This window comes from Podarcis tiliguerta (assembly GCF_965153285.1).
Source record: "Podarcis tiliguerta genome assembly, chromosome: 5".
NCBI lineage: Eukaryota > Metazoa > Chordata > Lepidosauria > Squamata > Lacertidae > Podarcis > Podarcis tiliguerta.
The window spans coordinates 67,649,465-67,668,720 of NC_139538.1; the positions used below are offsets into that span (position 1 = coordinate 67,649,465).

Below are 19,256 nucleotides of genomic sequence, written 5' to 3' on the forward strand. Positions count from 1 at the left end.
GTTTCGTTTTGAACAGCTGGCTTGAAAATGTTCAAAGTTGGTGTCAGGGAACTGCCATCGGAGCTGGAGGCGGAGAGAAGGCTCCAGAGGGATGCCGGAGAGGGTCCCAGTAGGGAGAGAGGCAGCCCATCCGCTGGGGAAGGAAATCAGCATAACACCAGTGGAGAAGGGGGGCAGATGGGGGAATCGGAGAGGAGGCTCCAGGACTCCTCACCGGAGACCAGCGGAGAGAGTACGGGTACTCTGCTGCCCACACCCTCCCTGCACAGAAGACTTCCGCGCAGGCAAAGGGGGAGGAGACTGGGCGTCAAACAGCTTCTATGCTGGAAGAGGTTTAAGAAACGCCCACTGACGGATTCTGCCAGCGACTGAGGCAGCCACGAAACTTGAGGCTGTCCAGACAGAAAGGGTTCAACCAGGTAACCTAGCCAGGAGTGGCGGCAACTTACGCACGAGCAACCCCTAGAACCATTACAGTTGGGTATTGTAGAATAGGTCCACCAAATAAAGTTATATGTTGATAGGGTTCATGGCAAGAGAGAGAGAGAGAGTGTGTGCACAAGTTACGTACTCAAATGCAACAAATTCATAAATTAGCCATCACCTCTGCAGTTCAGGGTTATGGTATTGAAGAAATGTTATACTCTCTGTTGTAGGGTGTGATAGGTCTTGATATCCATGGGTGTGTGTGAGCACATGTGTCCTTGACGGAGAAAAGAAAGGGAGCATTTTAAATACAGACATGTTTGATAACACAGGCAACAAGTTGGTTCTAGTTTTTGGCCTAGTTTTTGGCCTTCATTAGGTTCCACACCCCCTTGTTGGTATCAGTGTTTTTTCCTACAGCACATGTCCAAATGTGATCCGTGCTGCTTTCTGTGTTCATTCCATCCATAAGCTTTTGGATTGAGTTTATCCCCCCACCCCCATTGCTATGCACAGACAGGAATTCAGAAGGCTTCAGAGCATTTCCAGCTTCGCGAAGCAGGCATGCGTTTCATTTATATCCTTGCCCCTTCTGGTCTAAGAGCATCTGGGGAAGCTTCGCAGCTCAGAAATTTCGTGCATGCCAGCCTTCTGTGTACATGTAGGGTTTTGCAATCCCCAAAGATGTGCTTGGGATCAGTAGGGGCAGTGCAAAGGTCTTGGCAACAAATTGCTGGGAACTTTGATGGCTAGAGGGCAGTGCAGGTAAGCATGCAAGAGGGGGGGTAGAAGGCAGCTTTCTGAAGCAGGAAGCCTTCTGTAATCAAGAAGCAGGGATTCTTCTCTACCCTGGCAAATAAAAAAAAATACTTTTAGAAATTTTGGGGCTGAATAATAATATATATTTTTTAATGTTTTCTTTCTAGGTTTAACATCACGATCTAAAAAGTGGTTCTTCAGAAATTTACGCAAATTGCCCTTTATTGGTACTATTGTAAGTTTTTAAGCATTGAGCTACTTACCTATTTAATTTGCTAGGAGGAAACATATTTATTGCTCTTTATCATTTGATGCTCGGGGGGGGGGGAGGGAATTAAAAGCATACCTGTGAAAAGAGGTCAGCTTGTTTAAAATTGAACTCAAGGCTTGAACTATTTTTTTGCAAGGAATTTGCAATTAAATTATCCCCATGATTAGAATCTGTTCATATTATATTTGCATGTGTGTTTGTCTATCCTAACAGATAAAGAAACAGATGAATAAGACTATGGAAGATATGGCCAGCAGCTTAAGTTTCTTGAAAGACAAAACGGGTTATGTCAAAATCCTGCCGGCAAAAGGCTTGAGCCAACCAGATGTGCTGAAGAAGATGAAAGAATACAGCTCTATGGGTATGAGTCTGAATGCATACTGGCACGTGTCAATCAGTTTCAGCATCTGCTCTGCTCTGCTCCAGTGCCAATGTTAATTAATAAGCAGCAGCAAAGGGCTGTGTATTACAAATACTCAGCCTTCATTCTCAATTAATGATGGAAGCATAGTTCATGGAGAAGAGAACAAAATAAAAATCCTGCCACTGTCTCATAAAAACGAAGTAATGTTGTTAGTTGCATGAATATGAGGAAATACTAACTTGACTTAGAAAGTTTGGAGAGCTTCGGTTTGGAGGGATGTAAAACCTGATTTTCAAGATTTCTCCTTGCCATGTATTTTTCACAAGTGTTGGACATTTCTCTCTTCCAGAAAGAGATTATTATAAGTTTGGGTCCCATTCTGGAGCATGAATTCCTGCCACCGGCTGTTTTAATAGTAGTAATAATACGGATATTATTATTAATGATAATATTGTGAGTTATACCCCGCCCATCTGGTTGGGTTGCCCCAGCCACTCTGAGTGGCTTCCAACACATATAGGTTAAAGGTAAAGGACCCCTGGACAGTTAAGTCCAGTCAAAGGTGACTCATCTCGCTTCAGGCCGAGGGAGCCAGCGTTTGTCCACAAACAGCTTTCCTGGTCATATAGATCAAGTAAATCAATATTCAATAATCCATTAGAATCCAATAGTAAACAGTAAAATCAGCAAATAATAACTTTACAGTTCCATGGTTAATCATTGCTTTTTAACAATAGTTAAAGAGGCAGGCTGTTTGCAAGTGCTTAAAAACCCCCTTGCCTATCTGCTGATAGTTGTCTCTGACAAAGGGTGTCTTAAAACCCCACATTGCCTTATTTTTATCTGCCCAATGCCTGAAAGGAGGTCAGGCGAGCGGCAGGTGGGTGTGACTTAGAAAAAAACCAGCCTTGTGGGTCAGAAAGGGAGACCTGCTGGGCCTAATCCTGCATGCAGAGTAAAGGTTCCCTAGCTCTGTGCTAGACTGTAGTTTTAATGTTGTCTCCATAGACCGTTGTGTGAACAGTCAATCAACTGCAGTTTTGATCGGCAAAGTGCTTTTAAATATGACGGGCGGTTTCTTGTCTCCGTGCTTTCAGGTGAAGTAAACTGGGAAGACGGGAAAGTGTCCGGGACAGTGTACAGTGGGGATGAGAAACTCACGGATCTGCTTGTGAAGGTAATTCAGTGTGGTAAAAGCTATATGTTTATCCTTCTGTTTGTTGAAGAAGAAGAAGAGTTTGGATTTGATATCCCGCTTTTATCACTACCCAAAGGAGTCTCAAAGCGGCTAACATTCTCCTTTCCCTTCCTCCCCCACAACAAACACCCTGTGAGGTGAGTGGGGCTGAGAGACTTCAGAGAAGTGTGACTGGCCCAAGGTCACCCAGCAGCTGCATGTGGAGGAGCGGAGACGCGAACCCGGTTCACCAGATTGCGAGTCTACCGCTCTTAACCACTACACCACACTGAATGACTTATTTTAAATGAAGCAAGTTCTCATTTTGTATTTTTTATGTTGTGAACTGCCCTGTGCTCTCTTTGGGTGAAGGGCGGTGTACAAATTAAATAATACGGATTAACTAATTCTCCCTGTAATGAGGCGTTCTATTTTGAAGGAACAGGAAGGAATGTGAAGTGGAAAGCAAATTGTGACAGGGGAAACCGCCCCCCCATCCCACTTGTGAGTAAATGAGGTTCAGGCAGGCCAGTGAAGTAGGTGTACTGGTTAGGCATCACACATACTGGAATTGGAAGCAGAAATTCCCCTGAATTTATGCCCTGTGAATCATTTCAAATGTATTAATGTGTCTTGCTCATAATTGTAAGGTGTTGTTTGGCTACCACATGCTGTGACTTCCAAGCATTAATTCAGTTAAACCTATCCTTCCCCCTTCCCATGCCCAATGGATATAGGAATTGTAGGGAAAAGGTGGAAGAGTTTGGTAGACTGTCCCTACCTCTGCCACAGTCACTTTACAAGGAATTTACTTAAATTATTTCATCACCAATCGCTTCCCGTGAAACAAACTGATGCGTTTCTGCAATAAAAGCATGTATAAAAAGAATTTCAAGCTTCAGGCCGGGATACAAAATCTCCGCTAAAAAGGCTTGTTAAAAAAGAAAGGTGTTCAATAGTCTGCTTGACTCCCAAACAGTCCTCTGTATCTCTTTTAAAACTTGTTTTCCTTCTGCCATAGAAAATAAGTAGGAAGAAATGTCACGCTAGCTTTGTAGAGGCACCTGAGGCCCACGTGATTAGAACTGCAGGAGAGGAGCAGGGCTGTGTTTACTTCCTCACTCCTCTGCAGGCCCCCCTCAGAGGTTCAGAGGGACCCTGGGCTGCTTCTAGGTTTTGAGGCCCCCAGCCACGATAGGAATGAATGGCGACAGTTGAAAATAAAACGCCTCTTCATGCCTTGGGTGGGAAGCCGCCTCTGTGTGTGCATGTAGGCTTCTCACATGATTTAGCCAGGGGTCCCTGCTTCAGACTTTGCAGCCAAGGTGTGGATGTTGGCCAATGCATGGAACAGGTAGGGTCTGTGAGGTTGAGGCCACCAAGCATAGCTCCACTCGTCGCTTCACACAGCTACCATCACGTGAGACGTAACTCCTATTCAAAGCTTCTGCGGCATTAGAACTCGGTGTTTGGATGATATGACAGTATGCAAAGCATTCTGGGACTAACTTTATAGCAGAGAAAACTCTGCAGGGTCCTCCTGTGATTTCTCCGAAACCAGTCATCTTTGATGGATGGGGAGTGAGGTGACTTTCTCCTGTACAGTGCAGCATCACCTTTTCGGGGTTTACTTTCCAGGAGCTATCTCACCTGTGCCAATTTTCTCCCTGAAGGTTTATGAGGAATTTGCATGGAGTAACCCACTTCATCCAGATATATTTCCGGGCGTGAGGAAGATGGAAGCAGAGGTCGTGAGAATGGCTTGTGTGCTTTTCCACGGAGGGCCCGAATCTTGTGGAACAGTAAGTAACACGACATGAGTCCCACTAGCTGCAGCCAGTGTATTTGTGTAAATGTTAAAAGATCCATTACAGAAAAAAGTGTGCGTCTTTTTTGCCTTGTTTCCAAGGGAAGCTGTGTTTGCTTTGGGTCTAGCCAACTCTAATGAAATTGTTATTTTATTTATTAGAATATGTATATAACCTGCTCGATGAAAGAGCTGCCTAAGCAGTGTACAAATGAAATTGTAGACAAACCACAGCTGAAATCCACAAAACAGTTGAGAAACGAAACACCTTTAAATTTTGTTAAAGTCTGAAAACAAATTTTACGTAGCTAAAATATAGGTAGCTAAATTATATGTCTGTGTAGGCAGAACATATATAAGCTATCCTGACAATTAACAGCTGTGCTGGCAAACTGGTGGCACAGTGGACAACAAAGGTAATTAAGAAATTGTGGACAGCTTGCCAAATACCTTGGTAGTTATGCAGTCCTATTCATTAACCTCTCTTCCAAGTTGCACGCTGCTTGGCTAGTTTGTTTACATAATGTTGATGGTTGACCTGGGCAGGCAATGAACTTGCTTGCAAATGTAAAAAGCCTTGTTATTTCTAAAGAGGACAACACCAAGAATTGTGGGTGTCCAGTTTTTGAAAAAGTCAAAATTGAAAGAGAATTGTGTTCTCCCCCCCCCCCCAGGTGTGTGTGTGTGTGTGTGTTATCAGAGCAAGTTGTATGTAATAAATATGTTGGGTGAAAATTGTGGTTGGTATTTCAGCAACTCATATGTTTAGTAGCAGCATCTTCTATATTCTGTTGCCAAGAAGGTGAGTGATTAGGCAGGAGTTCTTTTGGATCTAATGTGGATGGTGTTTGTTGCTGGAACAGTTCAGGGTCAGTAAGATTCATTCATTCATTCACTCACTTTATTTGTATACTGCTTTTCCACACACACACACACACACACACACACACTTCTCAAAGCTGCTTACAACAAAGAAGCAGAGATGCATTTCAAGCAAACATTGCAAAAACTTTCATAACATAGCAAAATAACGCGATAGCAATTTCATAACAACCTAGCAAAACAAAAATAACATACAAAATAACCACATTTCAATACTGTAAATAAAACAAGATTAATTGACAGGCAGCATTCAATAGCAAAAAGAACAAGGGAGCGTCACCGTTTCATTTTAGACCTAGAAAAACACCCCCCGCGGTTTGACTCAGTGACCCTCTCCTGCAGCCACTTGCAAGGTTTGCAAGAATAAGGGGTGGGGTAGCGGGAAACACCCCCCCCTCCCCAATGTTGCTAATGAAGATATGGGATGAGAGGCCTAAATCCAGCAGAGATTTAGGCATGCTTAACCCCATTAATTTTAACTTTGTGTCGCAGTTAGCCTAGGGTTTATGACCCTAGCAATGCAGCGTCCCATTCTATAAACAGTGTTTCTCCAACTTGGGTCGCCAGCTGTTATTGGACTACAGCTCCCATCATCCCTGACCATTGGTCCTGCTAGCTAGGGGTGATGGGTGTTGTAGTCCAACAACAGTCACCCTCTGCATAGTGTCAGTCTGTTAAATTCAAGAGGCATTGTATGTGGGTCAGGATCTGGGAACCCTGGCTTTCAAAGCTGTGAAACCGTGTATCTCACCTATGCCAAGAGGGGATGGGGAGGAGAGAATGGATGCCATAGATGGACTTGAAACCAACTGGACATTTGTTTGACTACACATCTGTACTAGGTCAAGGGCTTGCCTTTTGATGGGTTTGATGTTTTACTGCAGTGGCGTAGCGTGGGTTGTCAGCACCCGGGGCAAGGCAAGTAATTTGCGCCCCCTAACCCATGGATTTGCGCCCCCTAACCCTAACCCCCAGATGTTGCGCCCGGTGCGGCCGGCCCCCCCTGCACCCCCCACGCTACGCCACTGTTTTACTGTGGTTTTATAGTTTGTTGGAAGCTGCTCAAGAGTCGCTGCGGCAACCCAGTCAGACAGGCAGCATATAAAAGTTAAATCATCATCTCTTTACCCTGGCTTTTGATACATGAGATGCATGTATTCAGGACCTACCCGGTTCTTGCAATTTGTTTTACATATTTTAAATACTGAATTTTAAATGGTTGTAACTGCCCTGGAGCCTGATGATGAAGGGTAGGTAATAATCGAAATAATAATGATGCACTTTAAGTGAAGTATACTGATTTGCTTTTGTACCAAGAGAGATGAACATCTTTATGTCAATATTTATGTTCTCCAGACGTTTCCCCAGAGTAAAACTGTCAGGTTCACAATACCGTTTCCAGTTCCTGGGCGTACATGAACTTGCAAGATGTAATATTGCCATTCAATATGCTGGATGGTGTTAATCTTCTAACTCCATGTAAATAAAAGCTATCAGAAAAATTACCAAGAATAAAAAAATCTGTTTTTCTTTAGCCTCCACTGTGTTCCTTATGAACAACGAAACCAGCCTCTAGAGTTCTACTGCTAGGATGCTCATCTGTGCTATGGACTTAGACTTATGCAATAGTTATCCCCTTTCTCCAGGGAACTCTGGGAAGTGTAGTTCACGAGGGATAGAGAAGGCTAAGGGTCTCTTGCAACCAGCACCCTCACCATACCACATTTCCCAGGAATCACTGAGGAAGCGACGATGAATAAAATGCAATACATCTTAGTGATTAATGTAGATAATGCCCTAAGTTTGCCTTTCACAGTCATCTGCGCTGATCCAAAAATACCTTCTGTACATTGTCCATATTCGCAGGTGCTTCTGTGCTTCATGTACGTTTTTAGGAATGTGAGTGTGGGGTGAATAATAATAATAATAATAATAATAATAATAATAATAATAATATAATATTTATACTCCGCCCATCTGGCTGGGTTTTCCCAGACACTCTGGGCAGCTCCCAACTGAATATTAAAAACACAATACAGCATTAAACATTAAAACCTTCCCTAAACAGGGCTGACTTCAGATGTCTTTTAAAAGTAAGACAGTTGCTTATTGCCTTGACATCTGATTGGAGGGTGTTCCACAGGGCAGGCACCACTACCGAAAAGGCCCTCTGTGTGGTTCCCTGTATCCTCACTTCTTGCAGTGAGGGAACTGCCAGAAGGCCCTCGGCGCTGGACCTCAGGGGGTGGAGACACTTCTTCAGGTATACAGGACCTGAATGGGAGATCAAGGATAAAATTCCAGTTTTAAGTACTGAGGCAGCTGCTCTTGTCCAACAGCAGATGAAAATTGCCAAGTGACTTCTCTGAAAGAAGCTTATTTGTGAGGAGGGCTGGTCCTCTTATGTCTGTGGGGCTGAACCGGAGACTGTTGTTGTGCAGTCTTGCCCACCAGTTGAGGCAGAGTGCTTCCAACTAAGCAGTGGCGCACTGAAACCACTGCTCTCAGTGCCCAGTCACCAGCCGTGACCTATGCTGGGTAAGGCATTGTTGCTAAAGAAGCAGCAGGCTCCCAGGCAGTGATGTAAGGAAGCGAGGGTTGTACTTTCGTGTGCTCGGAGACCTTATTAAAATTAATTTCTTGCAAACTCGTCTTGCAGGGTTAGCATCGCCTTGCAATCCTGTAGGGAAGGAGCTGCCCACAGACAGTGAAACTTAGGAAGGAGGTTAACAGTTCAAAGGACTCAGAGGTGTATGGCTAGAGGTTAATAGAACTCACTTGGAGCAGAAAATACGACATGGTGTTTTGAGGAGGCTGTGTGGCATAAGAAAGAATTCTTCAATGATATGAATAGTTGCTTGAATAGCTGCATATTTGTTGGTGGTTAGCATTTACTTCGCATTTCCTCTCAAGGGTTAAAGGTCTTCACATATATTCTCAATGAATGCTTACAACTACCCTGTAAGACGGGCTAGTAGCCTTCTTCTTGTTACAGATGTGTGTGTAATGCGGCAGCTTGGTGGGATCATCACAGCTCATTCTCTTAATCACGAAGCCCCATTAGGTCTTAGGAGCCACAGTTCCATTTTGCACAAACGTACTGACACCACACTTTCAAAAGAGCCATTTAACTGAATCTGTGCAGACTTAATTTGCTAGATCCACCAGTGCAGCCTTTATTTGCTTAGTTAATTCTGTTTGACTTTTGGCAACATAAAATGGGTCCTTCTGCACTATAGAGAGAAAAAGGCTTACGTACAATTAACAATTCTTTTTTAAAAAGTGGTACAGTCTTTGTTAATTGATTATTTCCATGCCTGTCAATATATCTTCCTCTTTCTTTATTCTTGCTGTAAATTTCTGGAAGATAAAATGTGTTTTTGGAATTCTGAGTGTCCGTTTTTTGTTTTGTTTTTTACTTGAGAGTAGAGCACGGATACTTCCATTTCCTAATCTTTTAAAAAATGTTTTTCTTGATCTATTTTCTCGCAGTATAGAATTGTTGAGTTTCAAGGCCCTACCTCAGTGCTTGGGCACGGCAAATGTTTATCCTGAGGCTTAATAATGATGCCTGATTAATGAAAACATAATTAGGCCATTTCCGTGTGCTCTGGTTTCTGTCACGAAGTTCCGTTGCACCAGAAGCGGTTTAGTCATCCTGGCCACATGACCCGGAAAACTGTCTGTGGACAAACGCCTGCTCCCTCGACCTGAAAGCGAGATGAGCACTGCAACCCCATAGTCGCCTTTTGTCAGGAGCTCGTCCTACACTCGAGTAGGACCCTGGCAGAGACACATGCCCAACTGGCATGTTCTCTCCCTCCTGGTCGATCGTTCGGGAGCTTCAAAAGCTTTCTTCAGCCCAAACATCACAGTGACCAATGCCAACAGACATCGGAACACTTAGGGATCTGCAGGGTCTTCACAGCTTGTGTAACAGACCTTAGCAACTCAGCATTTTGTCTAATTTACTTTATTTACATATAAACACACACCAAGCACTGCAACATGGCTCCCTCTCTAACTTCAGACAGCAAAGAGAAAGAACAAAGGACAATAGTCCCACTTCACAGAACACAGTAACACAAACATCCTGTCTCCGTAACTTCCCACTTTGTGGAGTCAAAACATACACTGTCATGTGATAGACAACAATCCCATGACTGCAGTCATGGAGCAGGAATTCTAACACTTTTGACTGAACTTAATTGTCCAGGGGTCCTTTACCTTTTACCTTTTGACTCGGGTCCTCCTAATACATGCATGCTGGGGAGCTCCTTCTTTGCTACTTCCTTTGTAGTTGCTTCAGAATTTTTTTAAGCCCACGGAGTTTCACTTCACAGCAAGTTTACATAACAACCTTTTTATGATTCCTCCCCTTGGGGGAGGTGCATCATAGAAACCTACCTCAGCCAACCCCCGCAAAACCAAACAACTTACCCTTAGATCTCCCCCTGCCGCTGCAAGCCAGCTGTAAGTTCCCATACTTCTGTGTCCTTCACCGACTATACTCTAGTTGTTAATCTAAAGAGGTAAGACATGCCAGAGATTTTGCCATGAAATGTTTGTAAGAGGCATGGAATGCTTGCAGAAGTGTGTCAGTGCAAGAGCAGGAGGAACAGGGAGAGATGCAATATGATCCCAACCCTTTGTAATTAATTTCCTGAAATTAAAACTTGCAAATCTCTGCTGCCTTTGCAATCTGCTAGCACCCGCCACTCATCAAAAGCCACTGAGCCCAAGCATCTTCTACCTATTACTACTCTTCAAAGAAGGTTCTTGAGCTGTTATGCTATACCAAGAAACTAAATGTGGTGAAGAGCTGTAGCAATATTCTTATTGCCTGACCCAAGGAATTCCAGGGGGACTTTGCCACATCTCTTGCACCCGGGCATGTTTTACATTGTGAAATGGGGAGCTTTCATTTTTAGTCTCCTCCCTTGCCTGCCACCTCTGATTTATTTCCAGTTTTCAAAGGCCATGCACCTAGGCCTTATTGGCACTTCCAGCCTGTAACGGAGCCAATTTTCCACTTGACTTTCAAATGCAAAATATATTGCAACAGTGAGAAAAAGATTAGGGACAACGCACGGTCTGAACCTCTGGTGAAAGCCTGCCAAGTCATACAAGCAGTCCCTCTGTTCTTACCCATAAAGAATTAATTGCCAGCGGCGGCATTTTGTTTTTACCAGAGGTTCAGGCTATGTGTCGCTCCAGTTTTGCTGTGTCTGTGGGCATAGATGTGCTGCCGTCTTGTGGGTTTCCAACCAAATTCAGAGGATTACATGCTTCTGTCGTACTGCTCTACCATTGTAACAAACTTGACATTGCCTCTTATGCTTGCCAAACCATTCCCACTATTACGAGGAAACTACCCACGATCTTTAATCCCTGAATCAAAGAATATTTCTCTTGGTCTCTCACACACCCTTTCTGTCTTCTGCAGACTTCAGAAATGTACATCTTAAATGTGCTTTTCCCCGCTCAAACTGGCAACATTCAGAATAATCTTGTCAAGAAACAAAGTGAAAAGGAAAAATGAGTAAGGCCACTTTTTTTGCCCAGCTGTTCTGGGGGGTTTAATAACTAGATATGCACTGGAAGCAGAACGTCCCTCCCTCCCTCCCAAATGTTGATGTATGTACTACAGCTTCCATCAGTGGCTGTGCTGGCAGGTGCTGATGGGAGTTGTAGTACAACATATGAAGGGGCACCAGGTTGGGGAGGGCTAGTATGAAGATTTCCTGTCAAGTAATTTCCCTGCACAGAACAGGACAGAATAAAATAAAATAGGAGTTTATTGTATAGGAAATGCTATCTTTGGTTTTATTTATTTGGGGGTGGGGAGATGACACCCCATGTTTCCCTCACTTGCAAATAAGCCCAGCCTTTTCTTCCCAGACACATGCCATGCTGAAATTCGCCACTGCTTTACTCAAATCCCACTTGGGAAGAACAACAGCACTGGGATAATATCTAAGAATCTTGCTGAGCAGCTTAAAATTCCTTGTTGGGTGTTTTCACAGCTGTCCGGCTTCTGCTAAAAACAAACAGTGCATCATCTGTTCTTTCTTTGTTAGAGGGACAGGGTCGGGAGTGACGTATTGTCTTGTGCAATGACAGTTTGTTTTCTTGGCTTGTGTTTTTTTTTAAAGGGAGAGGAATCAAAAGGATGTAGGATCTTACATTGACAAATTGTGAGCTATATATTCCAAGGGGGTTACAGTGATTCTGAGATTTGGTAGGGAATTACAGGTTTCACAAATAAGCCATAGGTGGATAGCTCGGTTAGAGCATGGTGCTGATAACGCCAAGGTTGCAGGTTCGATCCCTGCATGGGGCAGTGGCATATTCCTTCATTTCAGGGTGTTGGACTAGATGATCTTCAGGGTCCTTTCCAGTTCTGCAATTCTATGGCAGGGAGCTGATTTAAATTAGTACTCGTTCAGTTGGACTTTGTGGTTTCATCTTGCAAGTAATTTTTTATAGTGCGAGTTATTACTTCTGGCACACACTCTTTTTTTCCATACGCCCACAATATATGTGCCTCTATTATTGTTTTTAAAAACATATCATTCACCTTTCCTTATAGTAAGTGCACTAAATCTATTACATTGACCTTCAGTACTGGCATTGTGCTTTCATGAAGTTTCCACAGCTGAGGCATAGTTGTGGGTAGTTCAACTGTAATAACCTCCCCCGAGGAATCTTGGGAAGTGTAGTCTGCTGAGAATTCCCACACAGAACTACACATCCCAGGATTCCTGGGAGAGGAATGTTAATATTAAACTGGTTTGTGGTGTAAATATACCCACTGTCGCCCAAGTACCATAAACAGTGAATTTGAGATTTGCTGCATGAGGCTCTTTCTCCCTCTCCTTTCATAGAAATGGTTCTTGTTTATTCATATGCCATGTAGGAAGTACTCTAGAGGTGCTTAAAAATAATCATAATAGGGTGTTGTTTTGCTGTGGAATGCCAATGTTATATGTAGTGGAACTGACAGATTAGCAAGGAAGAGTTATACCCGCTAAACTTCCTTCGAGAGAAAGTGTGTGTGTATATTTAAATATATGTGATAAGACATCTCTCCTTTTCCCTTAAAATAGTCAAATTCTTGAGATAATGCATTCAGCTTTTTTTTTTTTTTTTGCATACAGAATTAGAAAGATATTCCCAGACGTTGTCTGCTTCATTTTTCGCTCGTCATGTTCTGAGCTTCCCCCTTGTATTAGAGGAAGTCAGTCAGCTAGACATGCTTGAAAAGGCTGTCAGCTGTTGCTGAGTCACCTGGCATTGGCCAGCTGCCCAATATATTGCAAAAATCAGAATGAATGTCGTGTGACAGTGATTCATACAGTCTCAAGGAGATAATAGTCTACACTGGAAGGTAACCAAGACAGTGTTATATAGGCTAAAGTTGACATCAAAGCTTTAAGCAGGGGTCTGAACATGGCAGTTCTGCAATTGCGCTCACAACCTCACTCAGTAATGGACTAGACTCTCATTTACATTTCTACTGCTTATAAATTTTGGATTGTCCCATGAAGAGTGGTCATAATCTTCAAAATACCACAACTCTGCTCTTTTCTGATGTGCACAGTAGCTGGAATGTTTGGAGACGCTTTTGCACAAAGAAGTTAAGAAAGAGTGGCTTGGATCCTGGATCCCACAACACCAGGCCAACAACAACAACAACAACAACAGCCGAGTCTCTTAAGCAGCTTTCTCATTCAACTGTCCCCCTTTCTCAGATTACTTCAATGTCTTTTTGGGTTTATGTGTACCAACAAGTCTGGCTGCAGAAAAGTCCTTACCACAACTGCTGTCATCCGTTCCTCTTTACTGGAAAGGGTTTCATTGTTGAATATATATATATTCAATATATATATATTGTTGTTGCTATTTAGTCATTTAGTCGTGTCCGACTCTTCGTGACCCCATGGACCAGAGCACGCCAGGCACTCCTGTCTTCCACTGCCTCCCACAGTTTGGTCAGACTCATGCTGGTAGCTTCAAGAACACTGTCCAACCATCTCATCCTCTGTCGTCCCCTTCTCCTTGTGCCCTCCATCTTTCCCAACATCAGGGTCTTTTCCAGGGAGTCTTCTCTTCTCATGAGGTGGCCAAAGTATTGGAGCCTCAGCTTCAGGATCTGTCCTTCCAGTGAGCGCTCAGGGCTGATTTCCTTCAGAATGGATAGGTTTGATCTTCTTGGAGTCCATGGGACTCTCAAGAGTCTCCTCCAGCACCATAATTCAAAAGCATCAATTCTTCAGCGTATATATATATATATATATATATATATATATATATAGGTTTTGGTGTCCTCGGGTGTCTTCCCGTGTAAAAGTTGGGGTGTCTAGGCGACGTTTCGATGAGGTCTCACTCGTCATCTTCAGGCTGGTGCTTTCGGCTTCTTGTTACTGGAACAGAGCAGGATCTCAGTGTTTGAGTTCCTATAAATACTGTTGAGGAGGTGTGGTGTATAGCCTCCAATGTTCTGGGCAGAGAGGAGGTTCCCAGGCTAGTGTGCCTTTTCTTCTTTTGTTCCTTAATTACTTGAGGGATATCTTGAGTGATTTCTTGAGTGATTTCCTGAATCCCACTTAGGTGGGTCATTAGGTGTGGATTAGTTGCTAAAGCTTTCGTGTCTTGAACTCTTGAACTTTGTGAAGAGTTTTTCTGAGAAGATGGCTGTACTGCACTTGGTTGTGCTCTGGCTTGGCTTCGTGTATAGGGGCGAGCTGTGGTTTTGTGGCCTGTGCCAGCCAGATATGTGTAGGGATTGCAGGGGGGTGCAGCATCCGGAGGTGCCACCCTGGTTTGGCTACTGGATGGTGTCTGTAATTTATCTGTGGAGAGGGTCTGGGTTTGGGTCTGGTGTGGTTGATTGGTGATGGCGTTCTGTGTGCCTCTGGATCTGGTGTCAGATTTTGTGGGGAGGGCTAATTTCCAGATGTCTGGCAAGCGGGATGTGTCGTCACGCTTGTTCATGTTGTGAGGGTGTTTCTCTATCTCGATGGCTTCCATGATTATTCTCTTGTGGTGATGTTCCATGTTAAAGAGCAATTTGGAATCTGCAAAATTAATTTCGTGTCCTGTTTCTTTCATGTGTTGGAAAAGAGAGGAAGTTTTTTCTTCTTTTTTGACGGCATTCTTGTGTTCTGCGATCCGTGCATTTATTCGTCTGTTTGTTTGTCCAATGTACGTGGCTGGGCAGACTTTGCAGGGTATTTCATAGACCCCTTGGTTTTCCAACTGAATTTTATCCTTGGGGTTTCTGAGGATATTGGCTATTTTTTGGTTGGTGCAAAAGGCTGTTTTGATATTGTGTTTATGGAGGATTTTGCTAATTTTATCTGTAGTGCCCTTGATATAAGGAAGGAGGGCTATGCCATTGTTTTCTTCTGTGTCTTGGTTTTTGGGGGGTGTTTCTTTTTGGATTAGCTTCGTAACCCTGTTTTGCTGGTATCCATTGGCAATTAACACATTTGAGAGATTCTGTAACTCAGTTGTCAAGTGGTCTTCGTCAGCCAGGCGTTTGGTTCTGGAGATGAGAGTCTTGGCTACGGAGTTTATTTGTGCAGGGTGGTGGTGTGATTGTGCATGTAAGTAGCGGTTGGTGTGTGTTTTTTTCCGGTAGATAGTGTGTCCTAGGGAGCCATCAGGTTTTTTGTAGATTAGGACGTCAAGGAAGGGAAGTTGGTTGTTGGCTTCTATTTCCATAGTGAATTGTATTTTGGGGTGTAGGCTGTTGAGATGTGTGAGGAAGCTATCCAGTTTTTCCTTCCCGTGTGGCCAAATTACAAAGGTGTCGTCAACATATCTGAGCCAAAGTTTGGGTTTGTGTTCTGACTTGTCTAAAGCATTGGTTTCAAAGTGTTCCATGTACAGGTTAGCGATGACCGGTGAGAGGGGTGATCCCATAGGTGCTCCTTCTATCTGTTTGTATCTTTGTCCATTGTGGATGAAGTACGTGTTGGTTAGGCAGTGGTTGGTCAGGTCCAAGATGTATTCGGGGGGATTGTATTTGTTTTGAATGGCTGTCAAGGCGTCATTAATGGGCACTTGTGTGAAGAGAGATACAACATCGAAGCTCACAAGTAGGTCATTGGGTTGTAGGTTTTGCTTCTTTATTGTTTCTATGAACTGGAAGGAGTTTGGAACGTGTGAAGAGATGGATTCTGCATAGGGCTGAAGTTGCTTGGCGAGAAATTTAGCGAGATTTTGTAGAGGTGAGCCTATGGAGCTGACTATTGGTCTGAGTGGTGTTCCTTCTTTGTGTATCTTGGGGAGGCCGTAGAGTTTGGGGCATCTGGATGATTTTTCTCTGGGGATGCCAGATGCCCCAAACTCTACGGCCTCCCCAAGATACACAAAGAAGGAACACCACTCAGACCAATAGTCAGCTCCATAGGCTCACCTCTACAAAATCTCGCTAAATTTCTCGCCAAGCAACTTCAGCCCTATGCAGAATCCATCTCTTCACACGTTCCAAACTCCTTCCAGTTCATAGAAACAATAAAGAAGCAAAACCTACAACCCAATGACCTACTTGTGAGCTTCGATGTTGTATCTCTCTTCACACAAGTGCCCATTAATGACGCCTTGACAGCCATTCAAAACAAATACAATCCCCCCGAATACATCTTGGACCTGACCAACCACTGCCTAACCAACACGTACTTCATCCACAATGGACAAAGATACAAACAGATAGAAGGAGCACCTATGGGATCACCCCTCTCACCGGTCATCGCTAACCTGTACATGGAACACTTTGAAACCAATGCTTTAGACAAGTCAGAACACAAACCCAAACTTTGGCTCAGATATGTTGACGACACCTTTGTAATTTGGCCACACGGGAAGGAAAAACTGGATAGCTTCCTCACACATCTCAACAGCCTACACCCCAAAATACAATTCACTATGGAAATAGAAGCCAACAACCAACTTCCCTTCCTTGACGTCCTAATCTACAAAAAACCTGATGGCTCCCTAGGACACACTATCTACCGGAAAAAAACACACACCAACCGCTACTTACATGCACAATCACACCACCACCCTGCACAAATAAACTCCGTAGCCAAGACTCTCATCTCCAGAACCAAACGCCTGGCTGACGAAGACCACTTGACAACTGAGTTACAGAATCTCTCAAATGTGTTAATTGCCAATGGATACCAGCAAAACAGGGTTACGAAGCTAATCCAAAAAGAAACACCCCCCAAAAACCAAGACACAGAAGAAAACAATGGCATAGCCCTCCTTCCTTATATCAAGGGCACTACAGATAAAATTAGCAAAATCCTCCATAAACACAATATCAAAACAGCCTTTTGCACCAACCAAAAAATAGCCAATATCCTCAGAAACCCCAAGGATAAAATTCAGTTGGAAAACCAAGGGGTCTATGAAATACCCTGCAAAGTCTGCCCAGCCACGTACATTGGACAAACAAACAGACGAATAAATGCACGGATCGCAGAACACAAGAATGCCGTCAAAAAAGAAGAAAAAACTTCCTCTCTTTTCCAACACATGAAAGAAACAGGACACGAAATTAATTTTGCAGATTCCAAATTGCTCTTTAACATGGAACACCACCACAAGAGAATAATCATGGAAGCCATCGAGATAGAGAAACACCCTCACAACATGAACAAGCGTGACGACACATCCCGCTTGCCAGACATCTGGAAATTAGCCCTCCCCACAAAATCTGACACCAGATCCAGAGGCACACAGAACGCCATCACCAATCAACCACACCAGACCCAAACCCAGACCCTCTCCACAGATAAATTACAGACACCATCCAGTAGCCAAACCAGGGTGGCACCTCCGGATGCTGCACCCCCCTGCAATCCCTACACATATCTGGCTGGCACAGGCCACAAAACCACAGCTCGCCCCTATACACGAAGCCAAGCCAGAGCACAACCAAGTGCAGTACAGCCATCTTCTCAGAAAAACTCTTCACAAAGTTCAAGAGTTCAAGACACGAAAGCTTTAGCAACTAATCCACACCTAATGACCCACCTAAGTGGGATTCAGGAAATCACTCAAGAAATCACTCAAGATATCCCTCAAGTAATTAAGGAACAAAAGAAGAAAAGGCACACTAGCCTGGGAACCTCCTCTCTGCCCAGAACATTGGAGGCTATACACCACACCTCCTCAACAGTATTTATAGGAACTCAAACACTGAGATCCTGCTCTGTTCCAGTAACAAGAAGCCGAAAGCACCAGCCTGAAGATGACGAGTGAGACCTCATCGAAACGTCGCCTAGACACCCCAACTTTTACACGGGAAGACACCCGAGGACACCAAAACCTGCATTCCTGTACCCGTGAAAATCTACGAAAGCATATATATATAGGAATATATATATCCCTATAGTTGGAAAAGACCTGCTGCCTACAGGAGCTTTTGTAGTTAACATGCTGATAGTCCCTTTGTTCTGTTAGTGCAATTTGTGTGTGTGGAATTCTTCCGTTGTTAGGACAGGGCATTGCATCTCCTTGGCTTGATTTCGGTGTTGCTGTGGCACTTACATCCTCTCCTGTGATGTGTGTATGTGCGTGCGTGGGTGTCTGTATTTGTGTGTGTGTGTGTGCGCGCGCACTTGACACTCTTTCAGAGTTTCTGATAACTAGGGACTATAATTCACTTTCCAGTGTAAGACGGTACTTCCATTTGTATGTGGTCATTTAAGTGTGTCTGCTGTTCTTAATTCATTCTTAACAGATGACCTCTGGTGGGACTGAGAGCATCCTGATGGTCTGTAAAGCTTACAGGAATTTGGCTTACGAAAAAGGAATCAAGCATCCAGAAATGTATGTAGCCCATTAGCCCATTCTCTCCCCTCCCCTCCCCCCAACAAAGTAACTAATTACACCCTTAATATAGGAGGTTATTTTCATTAAGCATCTTTACTTACTTTAGCTTTTCATATGCTGGGCCAATACTGTTTATATTTTCACTCCTCCCATTGCAAGAATCTCCTGATCTGATGTTTTGAGAAAGGAGGGGGCAGAAACTGCTCTTCTACTCTTCCGCTCCTGACTGCCTGTGTGTGGAGACAGTCTTATCTATGTAGTGACCAGATGGCTGAGTGGGAGATCTAACACTCATGCAAGTCAGTAGTTCTTTAGTTTGTAGTAGCTATTAGAAATAAAAGGAGTTATGCTTCACAGCTAGCTTCTGCGTTATTTATACTCTGCTGAGTCTGGTGCTCACAATGCACAGTTGTGGGTCCAGTGTATTGGGACCTGCTTTCCAGGACTGGAAGGTCTCTGAAAGTGCTCCAGTTGCCTAGCCCCATCGGGGCAGAACCAGTTATTGAGCCCAGTCGCTGACATCGGTTGAAAGGCGTACTGACAAATACTTTATACCGAAGATAATGGAATCCAAAACTAAACGGGAGGGGTAGCCAAACATGGTTCCCTGCAGATGTTTTTTGGACTCCCAACTACCATCCCCTATGACCGTTAGTCATACTCTGAACTAAACTCTGCATTCACTGCAGAATGGCAAGAATTCAAAAAGCACAACTTT

The 19,256-nt window shown here is 43.7% G+C and overlaps 1 protein-coding gene across 1 annotated transcript in view; it reads left to right on the forward strand.

The window, feature by feature from the left end:
- The window catches only part of SGPL1 (sphingosine-1-phosphate lyase 1), a 39,500-nt gene that overhangs the window by 11,767 nt on the left and 8,477 nt on the right, over positions 1-19,256 (forward strand). Inside the window, exons 3-7 of the mRNA XM_083441409.1 lie at positions 1,353-1,420; positions 1,670-1,817; positions 2,918-2,997; positions 4,671-4,799; positions 18,447-18,535. Of these exons, the coding sequence (XP_083297535.1) occupies positions 1,353-1,420; positions 1,670-1,817; positions 2,918-2,997; positions 4,671-4,799; positions 18,447-18,535 (514 nt within the window). The remainder of the gene's footprint in view (positions 1-1,352; positions 1,421-1,669; positions 1,818-2,917; positions 2,998-4,670; positions 4,800-18,446; positions 18,536-19,256) is intronic.